Source organism: Cornus florida, unplaced genomic scaffold, assembly GCF_030987335.1.
Source record: "Cornus florida cultivar Cherokee Brave unplaced genomic scaffold, ASM3098733v1 CherokeeBrave_3.0.0_Hap2_Chr08, whole genome shotgun sequence".
NCBI lineage: Eukaryota > Viridiplantae > Streptophyta > Magnoliopsida > Cornales > Cornaceae > Cornus > Cornus florida.
Genome location: NW_026775578.1, coordinates 17,380,878 through 17,399,117, shown reverse-complemented (window position 1 = coordinate 17,399,117; position 18,240 = coordinate 17,380,878). Strand labels below are relative to the sequence as shown.

Genomic DNA, 18,240 nt, shown 5'->3' with positions numbered 1-18,240 from the left:
GCCAAAAAAGAAAAGAAAAATAAAAAAATTATTAATAGCTGAAAAAAAAAAAAGAATTGTAACTGTTGGTAAACATCACTTGGAATATTATTCAATTACTCAATTGCATAAAGGAATTTTACTATTATTATAAGCGCCACTTAAAATAAATAGGGTAAAATTTTAAATAACAGGATCATCACTTATCACTCAATGCTAAACAAATATATTTATTTTTTAATTACTACTTAAAAACTAATGCTTAAAATTCAGCTCTTAAAATTTGTTCAGTACTTATTTTTCAGTTTTATTGAACAGTACCTTACTTTCGTCTAAGCCTACAATTGATGAATAGAAATATAAACAGTACATACAATCATACATTTATTTGTTACACGAGATTTATTGAATTTTATCAATACATTACCAACAGACCTACAATAATACATTAATTTGTTCCACAAGATTTATTGAACAAAAACTGTGATACTCTTCCTCCGATGATACTGATCATCCAATAAGGGTTTCAATAATTCAAATGAACGATTTGAAGACCTATTGATTATTACAGAATCAAAACTTCCCATCAACCCCATTTGATCTGGTTTGATGTAGTTACAGAACTAAAACCTCCAACCAATGTATTAGAACTGCTCATCTCCATCATGCCACTTCATCCGAATCTCCAAAGAGTTCTTTCCAATGAGAAGCCGCCTCTTCAGGTGTCCGGAAAGTCCAGATGTGGGGCTTGGATTTCTCCCGAGTTTCCAAAATTTCCTGCATTCAGAACATGCCTTTGTTATTTTCAAGAAAAAATTGAAGATCTCAACATGACACTGCTAGAATTTTGAAGGTACGTAATTCTCCTTCCTACCCTCAACCTAAAACAAAGAGGGCATACTAAGGCTGCAAAGAACAATATGATTGGTAAAAATTAATAAAAACAGACAAGTAATGGCAATTCTAACTTCTTAAATGACAGGCAATAGCTTCAAGTACCACTACGGTATAAAATTTGGTCAGCAGAGGATTACAGTAGAAATGATTCTTTCTATTCTTAAAATTTGGCTAGATGAAGAAAAAATTGCTCATATCTGACTTAAATTGCAATGTTAGAAACCATCCCCATTTTGTTTTTGTTTTCTAAAGAAAACCACTTTCAGTAAAATAGAGTTGTGTGGTTAGCTAAAAATTGCTCATATCTGACTTATCCGACTTAATAGGGGCTTAGCTACGATACAAGAAGCCATGAATCCCAAACTTCACCGCCCCTAGATGTTTTAAAAGAGCAGTACTGCGGTGTGTTACTTCTTAAATGAAATCTTCGACGGATCTTCGCAACTGGTTTGAATTAAAAGAGTATTCGCGATTAAATAATAGGAACTCAAAAAGTTCAGAACACAGAGAAGAATTAAAAAGGTGGAAAATCATGCATAATCATGGAAATTATTTGATCAACACAAAGGGCCACTCGGCCCATTCAGGCTCTTATCAATCTTGAATGAGATAATGTATGGATTTAAGTAAGTCCTTGCATGTGAGCACTCTTGGGCTCATTGCAGCTTGAGGAGTACCACAAAAAATCGTAGCTAGTTGAATCATGAAGTCGACACACGGAGAATATGCATACTTAATGACAGATTACCGTTAACAAACACCTCTTTTTTCTCCCCTGCTTTTCTTCTTTAGCTTGGACTGATTCATATGGAAATGCTGGAACCTTAATATTCAACAAAATTTTGTCCAAGTTCTCAGGCTTGGAAAACCAAATAAGAACCGAGGCTACCGGATTGTCATTTACAAGTTGACGTTGTGCATTCCACTAAGGTATTAATCTCATTTTCACAGGTTTTGTCCACGACGATACGAATCTAGGGGACAAAAACATACAGACATAAAATGGAGAGCTTAAAGCTGAAAACTAGATCAAACTAAAAGTCAATGGAACACAGGGTAGGAAAAATTGTACAAAACAAGAACCCCTAGCCAACTATTTGACACTCTTTAGAGCAAGAGATGTGGCTTCATTTACATCATATTCAAAAAAAGAAGAAAGAAAACATACAAGTTTTATCTTAATGTTGGAATAATTCACTTTCATGAGCTATGATGCTTAAGTTAGAATCACATTAAGCAAATGACATATAGGAAAAAAGTATGAGCAAAAGCTTGGCACTATCTGGTTCATTTATCAAAGCAAAAATAAAATATATATGTGTGTGTGTGCTCACTAGTCTTTTGGTATTTACCATGTATGGTAACATAGAAATATGTGAGTGCATCATTAGGGGGAGCAAACCTGAAAGCTTAACAACGATACAAGTCTCTGGTGATGTAATATAATTTTTGAATCAGACACCTCAATGAAAAAAAAAATTAAAAAATTATATCCTAGGGTATACGAGATGATTAATTTGGTGTGACACCATAATGAAAAGGATTTATCCAGTCTGAGATTAAAGAAAATTGGCACAATTACCAATGGAAAATCATAGTATCTCCTATCCTGTGCTTAATGGTGTTCACAATTGAGGAGTTGCCATTATGCAATTAACATCTCTACTGCTCGAGATGATGCAAATCAGACAGGTAAAGTTGTAATTTGAAGTAGAAGGGTCATATGTAAGGTTCCTTGGAAGGATTATGGGAGACAACATAACTTCAATCAAACACCTGAAGAGCTGATATAGAATTGAGTTAAAGATTTCAGAATAAACATGTGGATGTTACCCCAGCTCCAACAATTTACCACATCTTCTCGCCGAAGCAAAGGTTGACAACCGTACTTCGTAGAAGAAAAGAACAATGGGAACATATAAATATAAAACATAAAAATAAAATAAAATAAGAAGTCCACATGGAATATAAAGGGAGGAGTGAAATTAGGGGGTTCACATGTTATTGTCTATCAAAAAAATAAATGTAAAAGCTAACAAATAATGATGAAAAAATCCTTTCTTTAATTATAAAAGAAAAGGAAAAAAGAGACAACCCAACTAGGAAAACAAATTAAAAGAAAAAAGAGACAACCCAGGTTTGAATTTCAATCCGAACAGAACATTTTAGTTTTTTTCTTTCTTTTATTTTTTAACTTCTTTGGGCACATAATAGTTCCAAAAATATATATATTTACCGTGCATCATCAATTATCCTCAAATGTACAAAGGATTCAGAATATGTCCATGCAAACAGATGCTAAATTCCCTGGGCTAAAATTGTCAGTAGCCTTAATAATTGCAATAAGAAATACACAAATACCAGATACTAAGTTTTCAGACGCACCTCCAGCTCAGAAGAACGTTTTGTTTTCAAACTTAAGCAATCAACGAGAGAACTCCATTTCGCCGAGCAGTTATCAAGGACTCCAAGCCGATAGTACCGCTGCATCTGATGGACTGGAGCTGCCAGAACATAGGTGCCATCAGTTCAATAATCCAAATAAAAAAAATTTAAAAGAATAAGAATGGTAAAATGGCATAAAGTCCAAAAAGTGTCAATGGGCCAAAGTGCAAATGCTTCATGATATTATTGTTAAAACCTCATTGGGCCCACACAAGAGTCTTCAGGAAGCATCTTGGGTTTAGGAGAAGTGGTTCCACTAAGCATCGGTACACGGAAAGCATTACAATCTGAGAATCGTCTTCACTTAAGCTCTCTTTCCCTTCCCCTGTTTATAGGCTTCAATCTCAATATTCTTTTCTGGGTGTTTTAAGGGGGCACAATCCTCATTATATGGTAAAATTGTCAGCGATGCTAAATTTTCTCGGAGATTTCCAGAGGCTGTAAAGATAACGAGACAACTAGATGTAGGCTGCAGATATACGAACAAATTAGATTAGCTTGTTCTCAGCTTTTCAAGCTTGTTCAACAGTATAAATGTGCCAGGCTCAATTTAATCTTTAGCTTGTTAGTCTTGTTTGATAACAAACCAATTGACTCGGTGCCTTTACCAATGGTGGCACGGCCTAGTGCTGAAGCTGATGCTTTTAGTAAGCATATTAATGATATCCATGCGGAAGTGCGAAGGAAGATTGCAATGAGCGAAGAGAGTTACAAAACACAAGTTGATGCTTTTAGGAAGCATATTAATGATATCTATGCGGAAGTTCGAAGGAAGTTTGCAATGACCAATGAGAGTTACAAAACACAAGCTGATTTTCAGAGTGGTTATCAGAAGTTCCTTACCAATTTTTTTTTGTACTTGGATTGCTGATAAGTTCCAATATATAGCTCCAGACCTTTATGAGCAATTCCATCCCTTTAACTCGTCAGAGTTGAGTTTTCCAAGCTTGAGAGAATTGATAGAGATCAATAGCAGAAATCTTTAAAGATGTATAAAAGGCACCAAAAGGAGGATTCTAAAATTTGAGCTAGCATAGGCTAGATAATATGGGCCCACATGGAGTTTTGAATAATTGGGAGATATGGGGTAATCATAAAGTCAAATATTGATTACCTCAATTTTTTTTTTTTTTTTTTTTTGATAAGTAAAATGTATTAAAAGGCATTCAAAAGGGGAACGCATCCCAAGCTATACAAAGATAAAGCAGAACCTATAATCTCAAAGAGCCCAAAAGGTCCACAATATCCTCAATAAAGGAAAAATCTCTCCCCCAACCCCAACAAAAAAGAGTACAAATAATAGAAAATTTCAACACCCCAATGGAGGACTCCTTCCCATCAAAAAATCTTCTATTCCGCTCTTTCCAATTGCTCCTCCAAACACAAAAAGGGATTACCCTCCAGAAGACTCTCGCCTGAGCCCCTACCCATTGGACCCTTCAAATATCCAACAATTCCCGAGAAGTCCGAGGCATGACCCAATGAATACCAAACAGACCAAAAATGAGACTCCAACAATCATGAGCCACAGGACAATGCAGCAGCAGGTGATCCACTGACTCCCCATTCAACTTACAAAGACAACACCGATTAACAATAACATGTCTTCGCTTCCTCAAGTTGTCCAAAGTCAAAATCTTATTCCAAGCTACAGTTCACACAAAAAAGGCCACCCTAAGAGGCGCCTTGGACAACCACACCGTCTTCCATGGGAAGGTAACGCCATGAAAACCAAAGAGGCACACAAAAAAAGACCGGACCTGGAACATTCCCTGAGTAGATCAGGGAGTCAACACCAGTGCCCTCCACCTCCTGTCTGTACAAGAGAGCCAACAAGCCAGTGACATCATCCAACTCCCAATCCTGAAAAGATTGTCGGAATTGCACATCCCAAGACAACCTCCCGCTGTCAAGGCGATAGCAATTAGCAACCATAGCATATTTGTCAACAGCAATCCTAAACAGCCTTGGAAACAAAAGAGGCAAAGGGCAATCCTCGCACCAGGGATCCTCCCAAAACCAGACAAACCTTCCATCCCGAACTCTGAATCTAACATGTTTAGAAAACTCGTCCCATCCTTTTCCAATGGCCCTCCACACCCCCACTCCACTAGCAGACCTGACTGGCCTAGCTGACCACCCCCCTCTCTCCTCCCCAAAGCGACAAAAAATAACCCTTCTCCATAATCTATGCCTTTCACTGCCAAATCTCCAAAGCCACTTACCAAGGAGAGCACTGTTAAAGGGGGCAATCTCCTAATCCCAAGCCCGCCCAACTGAAATGGCCTGCAAACCTGCTCCCATCTAACAAGATGATACTTAAACTCCTCTCCACGACCTCCCCAAAGGAAGTTTCGTTGAAGCATCTCAAGACGTCCAACAACCGAGGCTGGAACCCGAAAAAGTGAAAGAAAATACTTTGGGAGGCTTGACAAGATATTTTTCACTAACGTAACTTTACCACCCTTAGAGAGAGATTGCTTTTTCCAAGCAGCTAATCTTCTCTCGACCCTCTCAATCACCAGGTCCCAACTTCCCACCCTCCTGGCCGAGTTCCCCAGCGACAAACCCAAATACGAGATAGGGAAGCGTTGCGTCCCACACCCTAAAACAACAGCCAGAGTGTCCACCTCCTGAACCTCCCCCACAGGGACAAGCACACTCTTGCCCACGTTGACTTTCAAACCAGAGACAACCTGAAAGCAAACCAAGACACATCTCAGATACCTCAACTCGAACACCTCTGCCTTGCAAAAAACAATAGTGTCATCCACAAAGGGCAAGTGAGAAATCTCCATCTGCTGAACGGAGTCGGGGCCGATCTTAAAGCCCCTGATAAAACCCAAGTCCACCGCCCTTCTCATCAACGTACTAAGAGTCTCCATAACAATAATAAAAAGGAACGAGGAAAGAGGGTCCCCTTGCCTCAGACCGTGAGAACTGTCGAAAAACCCTGTAGGAGACCCATTCACCAACACCGAAAATCTAACAGTGGAAACACATGAAACAATCCATTTCCTCCATCTCTCACCAAAGCCCATCCTCTCCAACAGGTAGAACAGGAAATTCTAGCAGACATGATCATAGGCTTTCTCGATATCCAGCTTACAAAGAACACCAGGAGCCCCACTACACAGTCTAGAATCCACACATTCACTGGCAATAAGAGTGGATTCCAGGATCTGTCTACCCCCAATGAAAGCATTCTGAGACTCAGAGATAACTCCATCCAAAACCTCCCTCAATCGAGACGCAAGTACTTTTGTGATAAGCTTGTAAATGCACCCAATCAGACTGATTGGTCGAAAATCCTTAATGTTAGACGCACCACCCTTCTTAGGTATAAAGGCAATAAAAGATGCGTTCAGTGATTTCTCAAACCGCCCCGTGGAATGAAACTCATGAAAAGTGCCCATAACCTCGTACCGGACCACCTCCCAGCTCTCCAACAGAAATCTCGTAGTAAAGCTGTCCGGGCCTGGAGCCTTATCACCATTACAGCTCTTACAAGCCTTCAGCACCTCTTCCTCCGAAAAAGGACTTTCCAACCCATCTCTTTCCAAGGCAAAAATAGAATCAAAGTGAAGATCATCAAGACGTGGCCTCCATCGAAAAGGCTCAGAATAAAGCTTTTGGTAGAAAGAGACAATACCGCTACGTACCTCCTTCTCCGTAGTCAAAACCGCACCATCCACACACATCCGCCCAATGTGATTATTCCTCCTATGAGCATTAGCAGTTCTATGGAAAAACTTGGTATTCCGGTCTCCCTCTTTGAGCCACAAGGCCCGAGATTTCTAGCGCCACGAAATTTCCTCCAAAATTGCAATCTCCACACATTCTGCCTGACAAGCTGCTCTCCTACTGCATTGAGATTCAGAAAGAACACCCTCCCCTTCTAGTCTATCAATCTCGACAATATCAACCAAAGCCCTATTCTTCCTCCACTCCAAACTCCCAAAAACCTCCTTATTCCACCTTTTGAGATTATTTTTCAGAATTCGAAGCTTTCCTGCAAGAATAAAACTCGACGTACCCACCACCAAGTTCTCCTCCCACCAAGAATGCACAAATCCCTGGAAGTTATCCGCACGAAGCCACATATTCTCAAATCTGAAAGGATTGCTACAAGATTTCAACCCTCCACAGTCTAAAACCAAGGGAATGTGGTCCGACGTCACCCTAGCCAACACAGGCTGAACAACATCTGGGAACTTCTCTTCCCAGTCCCTGGAAATCAAAAATCTATCAAGGCAAGAGAAAGTTGGTACTTCCCTTCCACTAGACTAAGTGAAAAAAGCTCCCTCAAGAGGAAGATCAATAAGCTGATGACCATCAATAAAGTCAGAAAAGTGCATCATAGCCTGAGTCCACGGACCTCTTGTAGATCTCTCCGCCGGGGACCTAACCACATTAAAATCACTTGCCACACACCAAGGAAGAGACCACCTCCCCTTCACCCCACTCAACTCCTCCCACAAACCGTCCCTCACATCATCATCAACCAGCCCATATACCCTAGAAAAACCCCAAGTGAAACCATCCTCCTCCATCACAAAGGCACAAGACAAAGAAAAAATCCCCCTAAAAACATCCACCTTAGCCATTCATCTCCTATCCCACATAATAAGAACACCACCTGAAGTCCCAACAGAATCCAGCGCCTCCCACTCAACAAACCGGTTACCCCACAAACTCTTCACCACCCGATCAGTCATAGAATCAATCTTTGTTTCTTGAAGACACACCAAATGCACCCCCCATTTTCTCACTGCCATCTTCACCACCTTTCGCTTGCCCGGACCATTGAGGCCACGGACATTCCAAGATAAAAGTCGTAGCTTCATAAGAAAACATTCACCCCCATCACCCCCATCACCCCCTTACCCATTCCTCCTCCCTTAACACTCGCCCTCTCCTTCACCCCCTCAATCGACCTATCATAATTCACATCAGAACACAGGTTCCTAAGCTCCCTTTCCCCTTTCCACGGAGAAAGGTTCTTCTTCTTCCGGCTCCTCCTTCTGGAAAATTGAATCATCTCCCCCTCTCTCCCCTCTGCCGTGGCCCGAAGAATTGTTAAGGCCTGATCACGATTGCCCTTACAAGAGACACCCATTGCCCTTGCAAGAATTTGTGAGTGATTCACAAATTCTGAGGGTGTAAGGCCTTCTCTAGGTGTTAGCCTAGGCCCTATTGGAGTGATTCCAATAAGTAGCTCTATTCAATTTCTTTTCCTTTGTTTTTCTAAATTTTTACTATCAAACCTCCAAATTTCAGCCCTAGTTCTTTGAACTTTCAGCCTTTGAATTCTATATGTCTCTAACTATTTAAGGTTGCTCTTGTGTCCTACATCAGTTAAGAATATAATATATTGGAGATACTCTAAGAACATATGTGACATAATAATAATTAGGGCAAATTACAATGACACCCCTTCAGGTTAAGTCAAATCTCATATAGATTGACATTTTGGTTTTAACTTTCACTTACATCCCAAATTACTTTTCTGACTTTAACAAATGCGAATTGACCCATTTACCCTCATTTTTTTAATACAATTTAATATAAAATATCTATAAACTTAAATGACAAAAATACCCCTATATAAGACAAAATCCACATCTCCAAATCAATCTCCCTCTCTCTTTCTATCTATTTACACACACACACACACACACACACACACATATATATAATGAGAATAAAAGCTTTGCAGTCTTTTTGCTTTCTAATACATCGTCTTGAAAGGCAAAGTGGTATAAAAAAAGAAGACAAAGCTTCACATATGATGAGATATATATAACTTGTAATTGAGGCACCGACATTCCAAATCCACCCCGAGAAGACTGTCGTTGACGACGAGGAGGAGCACTCCGCCCCATCCTCCAATCTCGCCACCCCTTCCACTATTGTCCAAGTCACCATCGCCGTCGCCGACATGCCCAACGGTGAGCCCTATCAGTGGAATCCATAGAATATAGAACACCACAAACAATAGAAAAAAAAAATGTTTCATAACATGTGCTTAAGGCTAATGAATTGAGCAATCCAAATTTTATATGAATGAGCTAGTCTCCTAGGCTTCTCTTATAATATGCATGTGTGTGCGTGTGTGTGGCCAAGTCTCTTTGGAATTATAAACCTCATATTCTGTACACTTAAGACAGAGAAATTAACATATTAGAGGTTGTTCTGAGTTAGTACCAAGGCCAACCCCCATGTAGTTGTGACAACAGTCTTTTAAATTGAATCATATATTTGCATGAGTTCAGTGAGAAATAATTAGCCTCTTTCTTATATGCTGGTAGTTCAAATTCACCTATAGAGATTACAAGAAAAGGAGAAGGAAGATGATTGCAAGTCAAGATCCATTCAAGGTTATTATGAGAATAAATCCTACTACTTCTGGTCCTGGAATTTCCACGCTACTATATAGAAGCAATAAAGATGATTTGCAACTTTTTTGTTGGAAGAGGATAAAGTCGATGTCTTTAAAGAAAGGGTTAGATCTTCAAAACACAAGTCAGTACTAAAGATTTATCACATGGAAGCATTGGATTTTGTGACATAAGGAGTTCGAGCCTCAGTGGAGGCATTTGTGTATGAGTACTAAGAAAAAATTTAGTACTGGACATAGCATGTGGATGCGGCAACCAGAACGATAATTCTTTTCCCCACTGCACAACTTCCTCATAATGTACTGTACACATGTTTAGATCCTAGAATCCTTAAAAAAATGGATTTTTATGATTACTAGTTTTTTGAATTTATGAAGATGTTTTTGTATGAGTCATGAAATTCATATTTACGTTGTCACTGTGAGGGAGAAAAACTATGTAACTTTTATTTTCAACTATTTCTGTGACCAAAAGATACACTTAACAATGCAAATGAAAGTTATGCAAATTGAACTTGAAAGTTGTTTTTTTTTTTAATGTAAAAACAAAAATATTTCAAATCTTGAAATGAAGATGCCTTGTTAAAAGTCACATACTAATCAAATATAGTAGTATACAGTATCTGCTTATTAAAAAAACAGAAGGAAGAAGAAGAAGAGTTATCTATCTAGTTGATCGTTTTTTCTTTTTCTTTTTTTTCATACAAGTGTCCAAAAGTATATCACATGTTATCTTAAGTTGCTAAAAAGATCCTCACTTTCATAACTACCTCAACATTATAACACATCTTATGTATTACAACTTGCAGTTTAGATAATCTGTTCAAAAGGTTTGATTAAGATCTAAACTGAAATCTTATGTATTATAACTGTTGTAAAATAACACTAGTACTAGAATGTGTTTTTGATGGGCATAACAACTATGTACTTAAACCTAAAAAATAAAAAAACAAAAAAAAACTATGTATATATATGAATGAAATCTAATGGTTTTGAGATGGAATAACAAATCAAGGTACCTTTGAAGTCACTAGAGTGTTTTAATGTATAAAGATTGAATCTTTAAATTAAAATGAGACTTTTGAATCTAAACTTAATCGAGTTCCCTTTGAAGTCTCAAGAGTGTTTTAATGTGTAAAGATTGAATCTTTGAATGAAAATACATTAATCAAGGTACCTTTTAAGTCAATAGAGTTTTTTAATGTATAAAGATTTAATCATTGAATAAAAATGACAGTTTTGAGTTAAACTTATTCGAATTCCCTTTAAGTCACAAAATTGTTTTAATGTGTAAAGATTGAATCCTTGAATGAAAATACCTTAATCAAGGTACCTTTGAAGTCACTAGAGTGTTTTAATGTGTAAAGATTGAATCTTTGAATGAAAATGAGAGTGTAGAGTTAAACCTAATTTTACAAAAACCAAAATCAGAGAATTATTTGAAGAGGTAATAAGGGGTGTGGAAGAAGATTGAACAAAATGCAGGAGATCACTTGACTTTAAGATCTTCAAAGGTTGGAAATTTAAAAATCATAGTACAAAATCAAATTATCAATAAAGAATTTATCATATTTTGTAGCACCCACAACAAATTTGTGATAAGAAACCAATATAGCATTAGTGCAGCCAATCCAAATATATATATATATATATATATATATATATGTGTGTGTGTGTGTGTGTATGTATCAAAGAGACGAAGAAAATCTTTAGTTTCTAATAAGCAAATCCAATAGCTATATTCTGATACGAGTGAACCAAACAGCAGACACACATTGAAAAAAATCCCCAAAACACCAATTCACCAAACTAGTCATTCTAATCAAAAGCGAATGTAGTACCCAGATAAAATACAAACAAAAAATTCAAAACACCCGCTAATGAATTTCTAACAATTATCACCTGCCAAAAAAAAAAACCTAATTAATTTCCTTCTTAGAGCTAAAATAACATGACTTGTTGACGGAAATTGAGATTTCAAAAACAAAATTGATAAGGCGTTTTTTATGATTATAACACAGTTAGACACATCTAAAATACAACAAAAAAATTGAAAAAGCGAGGAAAACAGTGCATGTGAGAAAGATAGGGCAGCGTACAATAGCAAAACCAGAGGGCATCAAAGCACGTTGTGCATGATAAGCGCCGTGGAGTAATGGAAGCTTCTTCCTTCTCTGAATTCATCCTTCTCTCCAGGGCCAGCCCTGAGATTTCAAATATTTTGAGAGGCTCTAGGCGAACTTTCAAATGTGAGGCCCTTAAGTTTCACACACGCAAAAAAAAAAATTATAAGAGTGCAAAATTTTCACACCATGTTTTCAAATTCTATAGTTAATATAATTGTGCGCCTGTGCATTATGCATAAGACAATTAACTAATAACTATAAATTTAACACCACCAACAAATAATTGTACACCTGTACAGTGTGCATAAGACAACTAACTAATAATTATAAATCTATCACCACCAATAAATAATTGCGCGCCTGTGCAGTGTGCTTAAGACAACTAACTAATAACTATAAATTTTTATCACCACCAATAAATAATTGTGCACCTGTACAGTTTGCATAAGACAGCTAACTAATAACTATAAATCTATCACCACCAATAAATAATTGTGCGTCTGTGCTATGTGCATAAGACATGTAACTAATAACAATAAATCTATCAATTAAAGAGTGCGAAATTTTCACAGGCACAAAAATTATAAGAATGCGGAATTTTCATTAATATGAGATGATGAGAGCATAAAATATATTAATGTTAAAAACACACAAAAGAAAACCCGATCTTGGTGCTTTAAAAAGAGCACGATCCAGTTTACATCAAAAAATTAAAATGAAATATTCAACACAACTAAGTCACAAAAATCAAAATTCAACTTTATATCAAAGTACATGTTCTGTTCACATGAGTAGGGAGCACTATATTCACTTTTAATTGTAGCCTTCGCAAATAGTTAATCGGACTTTTATTTTCCTATTTTAGGGTTTAGGGTTTGGGCTCATAATAAATTGAAAGTTGCTCCTGCTACTCAGCCTAGAGGCAAATAACCTCTGGAGATCCTAAGAAGAGTATCCTCAATATGATTTGATTCAAGTTCAAGGCAAATAACCTCACGAGATCCTGAGAAGAGTGTGCTGCTAGCATGTGAAAGAAGATCACAATTAACATAAAACGGATGGAGAATCAAATGGAAACAATAATAACTAAGCATTGCCGATCATACAATAAATATAATATAAAAAAAAAAAAATTTCTAAAATCAAGCAGTTTGGTCGAATGATCTCCTGGCTGGAGTTTTCACTGGAGCTTTGTGTGTGTTTTGTGTGTTTTTTTTGGGAGCCAATTACCCCTTTCTTGATTTCAGGTTGAGGAATCAACTTTAGTAGCAGTGATTGATTGATCATTGCTACAGAAAACCTGTGCAAAATAATAGAAAAAACCATTAACTTTTGTTTTGTTAAAGCCTGCTCTTGATTTCCATGTGTTTGTACATTCTGATGGCAAGTGCTTTGAGCCTTTGACAGTATTATTAACTGAAATTCTAGCTGAGCCAACTTCAAATGACATCAATAATGGTGGTATGTATCTTCATATAAAAATAAATTTTTTTAAAAAAAAAAACCCTTAATTTGGCACTTTTAAGTATGAGCATAATTTAGAGATCGAAAAAGTTAATTATTACCTCATGTCCTCAACCCACTATAAGGGATCCTTAATTTTCGTAGGATTGAATGTGAAAATGCAAAAAATTATGAGGAAAAGGGGTATGGTTGCTGCTGTTGTGAGACTGTAGTGGACTTAGGGAGAGGAAAAATATATACATATATATATATATCGATTCATGCAAAAGGAGAGAGAAGAGAGAGAGAGGATGAACATACCTCGGTGTCACCTGAGCCTGAGGCGATAACGGAGGCTGCGTCCTGCGGAGTGTCGACTGCAGATTGTGTCGTCTGAATTTTTTTTTTTTTTTCTTTTCCAATCCCCTATGGGCCTCAAAATTTTGAGGCCCAAGCCGACCAAGACTTGCCCTAACTTAATTTTTTTTTTTTTTTTACATCCCTATGGCCTCGAAATTTGAGTCCCTCTAAAATCTGAGGCCCAAGGTGATCGCCTTGGGCCAGGGCCGGCCCTGCTTCTCTCTCTACTTGGGAAATCACCTGAGACGTACTCTCATTGTTTGACGGATTGCCTCTTTCAGATCCAAAACCAGTGGGTCCAGTTCTTTTTGAATAGTTTGGTTGTAAAAATAACTTGGCCTTTGGACTTGCTTTGTTGTTTTTTGTGGCGTTTATTTGGGTTCTTCTTTGGGCCTAAGATGCTCTCCCTTGGGCGGAGCCCACTGTAATTACTTGTGCTTATACATTTTCGGGAAAATAAAAATGGTTTAGATTAGTCCTAGAAGTCTAATTTGAATCAAACTCGTACGAGAGTGGTTGCGTATATCTAAAACATAACTTTTTTTTTATTTCAAGCTTTGGCTCATTTGTTTATAAAACGAGTTTGAAGTCTGAGTTTTTTTTTTTTTTTTACAAGAAACAAACTTACATATTCATGATAATTTTATAGACACGTAAACACTTAACTTTTTTTCTTTTTTTGTTTTTGAAAAGCAAGGAGTATCAATAAGCTACACCGCTTTTGGTTCAAACCAAACTTTGATTTCAAGTAAGGAGTGGTTGCATTTTTTTATTTCGAGCAAGGAGTGGCTCATTTGTTTATCAAGCGAGTTTGAAGTCAAGTCCAGTATTTTTTTTTTTTTTTTTTACAAGAAACACATTTATATATTCATAATATTTTTATAAAAACTCAAACCCTCAACTTTTTTATTTTATTTATTGAATAACTCGTCTTTTTTGGCTGCCCTTATTTAACTTCTTTAAATGGTCAATATATATGGAGGGAGCTTATCATTGGGTAGTGACTACGTATACTTCCTCGTCTCGCATGCAACTAGACCTTTATCAACAAATTCTTTAGGAGTGGTCTTAAAGATATCCAATTTTTCAACCATTAAAATGTGAGTTGAGGGCCGTGAAATTAAGATATTTACAAAATTGTGAAGAAACAGAAGAAAAAAAAAAAAATGCAAGACTTAAACTCCCGTTTGGGATTGCCTTTCTACTACTAAAAAGCATTTTTTATTTTAAAAATTGCGGTGAGATGTGTTTGGTAAAAAAAATAAGTACGGTTAGATAGTAGAGGTTTAATTATAAAAGCACGTTTATGTGAAGTTACAAATCGTAGCTTTTAGAATTGCGTATTTGGTAAAAGTATATTTTTTAAGACAATTTAATCCCTCTTTATCTGCACCACTACTATTATTGCTATCGTATGTAGTATCACCCCTTTAAAAACTTAAATTAGAAATTCAAATTATATTAGAAGTTTTGTTTACTAGAAGTTTAGTTCATTTTTACCATCATCCAGCCAGGAATCAAAGAAAATTCACACACCAAGAATCAAAGAAAATTCACACACCTGTAGCTAGATCGGAAATCTTATTCGTCTAGTCTATTTGAGTGTTTTGTAAATTTTATTTTATGGGTTAAAAAAATAAGCAATATAATTTCTGGAACTTCTATTCTGATTGTGACTACTTCCTATTTATTAGGTGAGTTCATTTTACAATATCTATTGCAGACTTCGCAGTTAAGTTCTAAAATGTGCAAGTGTATCCAAATAAGAGTTTGGATGGCAAGATAAGGATGGATGCACAAAGCATGCCTGCTCAGATGAATAATTATGGGAGATGTTGGAAATTGAATAAAAATTGAACTTCACTCTTGGTTAACTTTATTTAAAATTAAAGTCACATAAAATCGTAGTTAGTATATTCATGAAAAAATCAAGCTATAATTAGTCAAACTAAACTTCAATATCTCGAATCTTATACAATTTGAATTTCATAAAATATGAGTATTCATGATGTATTATTTTTTTCTTTTGTAAGCCAAAAAATACATATATAAGATAGGGACATTATTAGTAAATTCAGTAATAAAAATGCTTTAAGCAACATTTTTACCAAACAAATTTAAAAGTGATTTAACTACAAAAAGCATTTTATACAATTCATTACTAAACGCGTAATATGGATTTTACTGACAGCAATTTTATAACAGCTCTGATAAAAATACTTTCATCATTCATCGTTCGATTTTGCAAATTACTTAATAGTACAGTTTAATAGTACTCGTAGTAATAATTATCTTCACTTTCAAACAAGCCTTCTTAAACCTCTTTGACCTAAACATGAATTTTCTATTTGCCTACCTAATATTAGGTTTCTAGAAAATAAAATATGCTATTAACATAAAAATATTGTAATTTTCTAACAAGAACAAATAATATTATATTAATTGTCTATGCAAATTAGGGTCAATGCTTTGAAAAAATAATATATTAGTCACAATTTAATTGATTTAAGCATATGTGTCTAAATATTATGGTTCGAAATTTGTGACATGCAAACACTTAAGCCAGTAAAATCTGAAGCAGAAAAATAATTCACAAAATCGAACCAAATTGAATTGGTTCAAATCGGATTAATTAGAAAAATAAATTTTTTTTAATTTTTATTTTTTGAAAGTGAATAGCTTGTATCGTCTAAATTACTATCCATCGACATACACGTATATATAATTATATAATCAAGCCGAAAATACAAAATTAATGTTCATCCGTGGCAACTGAGCATTGGACAATGAAGGTTTGTGCCCGTGGGAAGCAAAAATTTGTACCTTCATGCATCTTGGCGGCTAATGCAGAAAAAAAAACTCTTCCCGCCAATTTCTTTTAGTTTGTTGCTGTGTTGTGTCTAGTGAAAATCTAGACCTCACTTGTCCACTTTTCCCGCCAATTACTGGGTATAAAATTCATCCGGCTTCCTTTTATTTTTTTCTTTTCAATAAAGTCCTCCGAGTTGAATCAGTTGACAAAAGCAATCTAAAAGTTTCAAAATAGATTATCTCTCTTATTCTTTTGTGGTATGTTATTAATTACATACTAGTATGAGTACTTGGACATGTAATAAATCTCTTAATTATTACTATACTTTTTTCTTTTAAAAAAGTTGAAAGAATATTAATTTTGGTACTATCCTTAGAGTATTAATTACATGCTCAAATTAATTGTAACAAGTATTGGACACTTGCTCATCTTTTTCTAAGAAAATTTATACATGACGAAGTTCAAGGTAATCAAATAACTATTTATTATATATATATATATATATATATATATTTATTATGTATATATATATTATGAGATTGACACCTTAAAAATTGATGAACTTATTTTGAAATACAAACAAAGTATCGAAGATTTTATATCCCAAAAATAATTAATTCATGGAGGCAATATTTTGAATTTTATAACTTTTCAAAATCTACATATTTGAATTTTAGGTTCATATTCTAATTGCATCTATTAGAAAGTAAAAAATATTTCGACCAAAAAAAATAATCATTCTAAAATTCATGAAATTTATTTTCCTTTCTTTTTTTTTTTTTTAAAGAAAATTTGAATTTATTGTATTATTTTGAAAAATAAATTAAATATAATTTATTAAAACTTTGGATGGTATTTGAAATTTTTACTTATACTCATGCCAAAATGGAAATCATTATCATGACTTGGGGTTATTTGGTAATTCAATTTAGCGCTTAATTTTAAATAATCTAAGTACTTATACAATTAATAACACATTTTGAATAACACTAAAAAAAAAATAGATAAAAAATTAATTAATTAGGTAAATTCACTTATTACTAAATGTTGAAGGCCTAAAAACCTATGAAAACAAAATAAAAGCAAAATTTAAAATCACCGCTTCAAATTTTAACACCTAAAATTCAACTTTTTAAAATTTTAATTTTATCAATTAGCAACTTAGACTAGTAAATAGGCAAAAAGACATTTTCAAGTGTGGAATCAATTGTGTAAAATCTATGGCTAGTTATTTCAAGTACGGGCGAGACAGTAAAATTCATATCATATAAGTACCTCAAAATGCTCACACTCATTTAAATTACAACACATTTGTAAAAACCCTATGATATTATTCAAAATTACAGATAAATTATTTTATTTATCGAACAATTAACAGAGAAATAAAATTGCATAACTGTACTTACAAAATGAAATGGTGCCAAAGAAAAACACACACACATAAAGAAATGAACTAGGCTGCAACCCTTAGTATGTGAATGAATTTATTGTAGGGTAAAAAATACAACAAAATTATTACTAATAGATAAAAAAAAAATTACAAATAAATCCATGGCTTGAATTTCGTCATTACTTGCAATGAAAAAATTATTAATTATATATTAATTAAATGAGTAGTAAAATGTGCCTTTTTTTTATTTAAAGAAAGACACTCGTTTTCACTTTTCATGTTAAAAGTTATTGCATTAAAAGAACAAATATAAATGGTATTGTATTAAAAAAAGGCAAAATAGTTAAATAATGAATACATGTCAAGTGGTATGCACACAAATATATTT

General features: G+C 35.0%; 1 protein-coding gene across 6 annotated transcripts; it reads right to left on the bottom strand.

Annotated features, from left to right (window-relative positions):
• Positions 1-327: 327 nt before the first annotated feature.
• On the bottom strand, positions 328-13,736 carry LOC132269947 (uncharacterized). Of its 6 annotated transcripts, XM_059771170.1 has the most exons (6): positions 13,612-13,711; positions 13,078-13,147; positions 11,821-11,978; positions 9,148-9,279; positions 3,262-3,380; positions 328-756 (listed from the first exon to the last, which is right to left on the bottom strand). In XM_059771170.1, exons 3-6 carry the CDS (start codon positions 11,903-11,905, stop codon positions 643-645), a joined length of 450 nt encoding a protein of 149 aa, XP_059627153.1. In that variant the 5' UTR covers positions 11,906-11,978; positions 13,078-13,147; positions 13,612-13,711; the 3' UTR covers positions 328-642. The 6 variants fall into 6 exon arrangements, 5 of the variants coding, with proteins under 5 accessions (XP_059627153.1, XP_059627151.1, XP_059627152.1 ...); XM_059771168.1 differs by lacking the exon at positions 13,078-13,147 and having other exon boundaries at positions 13,612-13,736; XM_059771169.1 differs by lacking the exon at positions 13,078-13,147 and having other exon boundaries at positions 11,821-11,925; positions 13,612-13,707.
• Positions 13,737-18,240: the final 4,504 nt, after the last annotated feature.

What these genes read in the sequence shown, in the direction of transcription:
- LOC132269947 (XM_059771168.1), bottom strand. Translation starts at nt 11,905, where the DNA reads ATGAATTCAGAGAAGGAAGAAGCTTCCATTACTCCACGGCGCTTATCA. An exon ending in TGCCCTCTGGTTTTGCTATT is followed by an intron (nt 9,280 to 11,820) that starts GTACGCTGCCCT and finishes TTCCACTGATAG; the next exon opens with GGCTCACCGTTGGGCATGTC. An exon ending in TCTCGGGGTGGATTTGGAAT is followed by an intron (nt 3,381 to 9,147) that starts GTCGGTGCCTCA and finishes ATGTTCTGGCAG; the next exon opens with CTCCAGTCCATCAGATGCAG.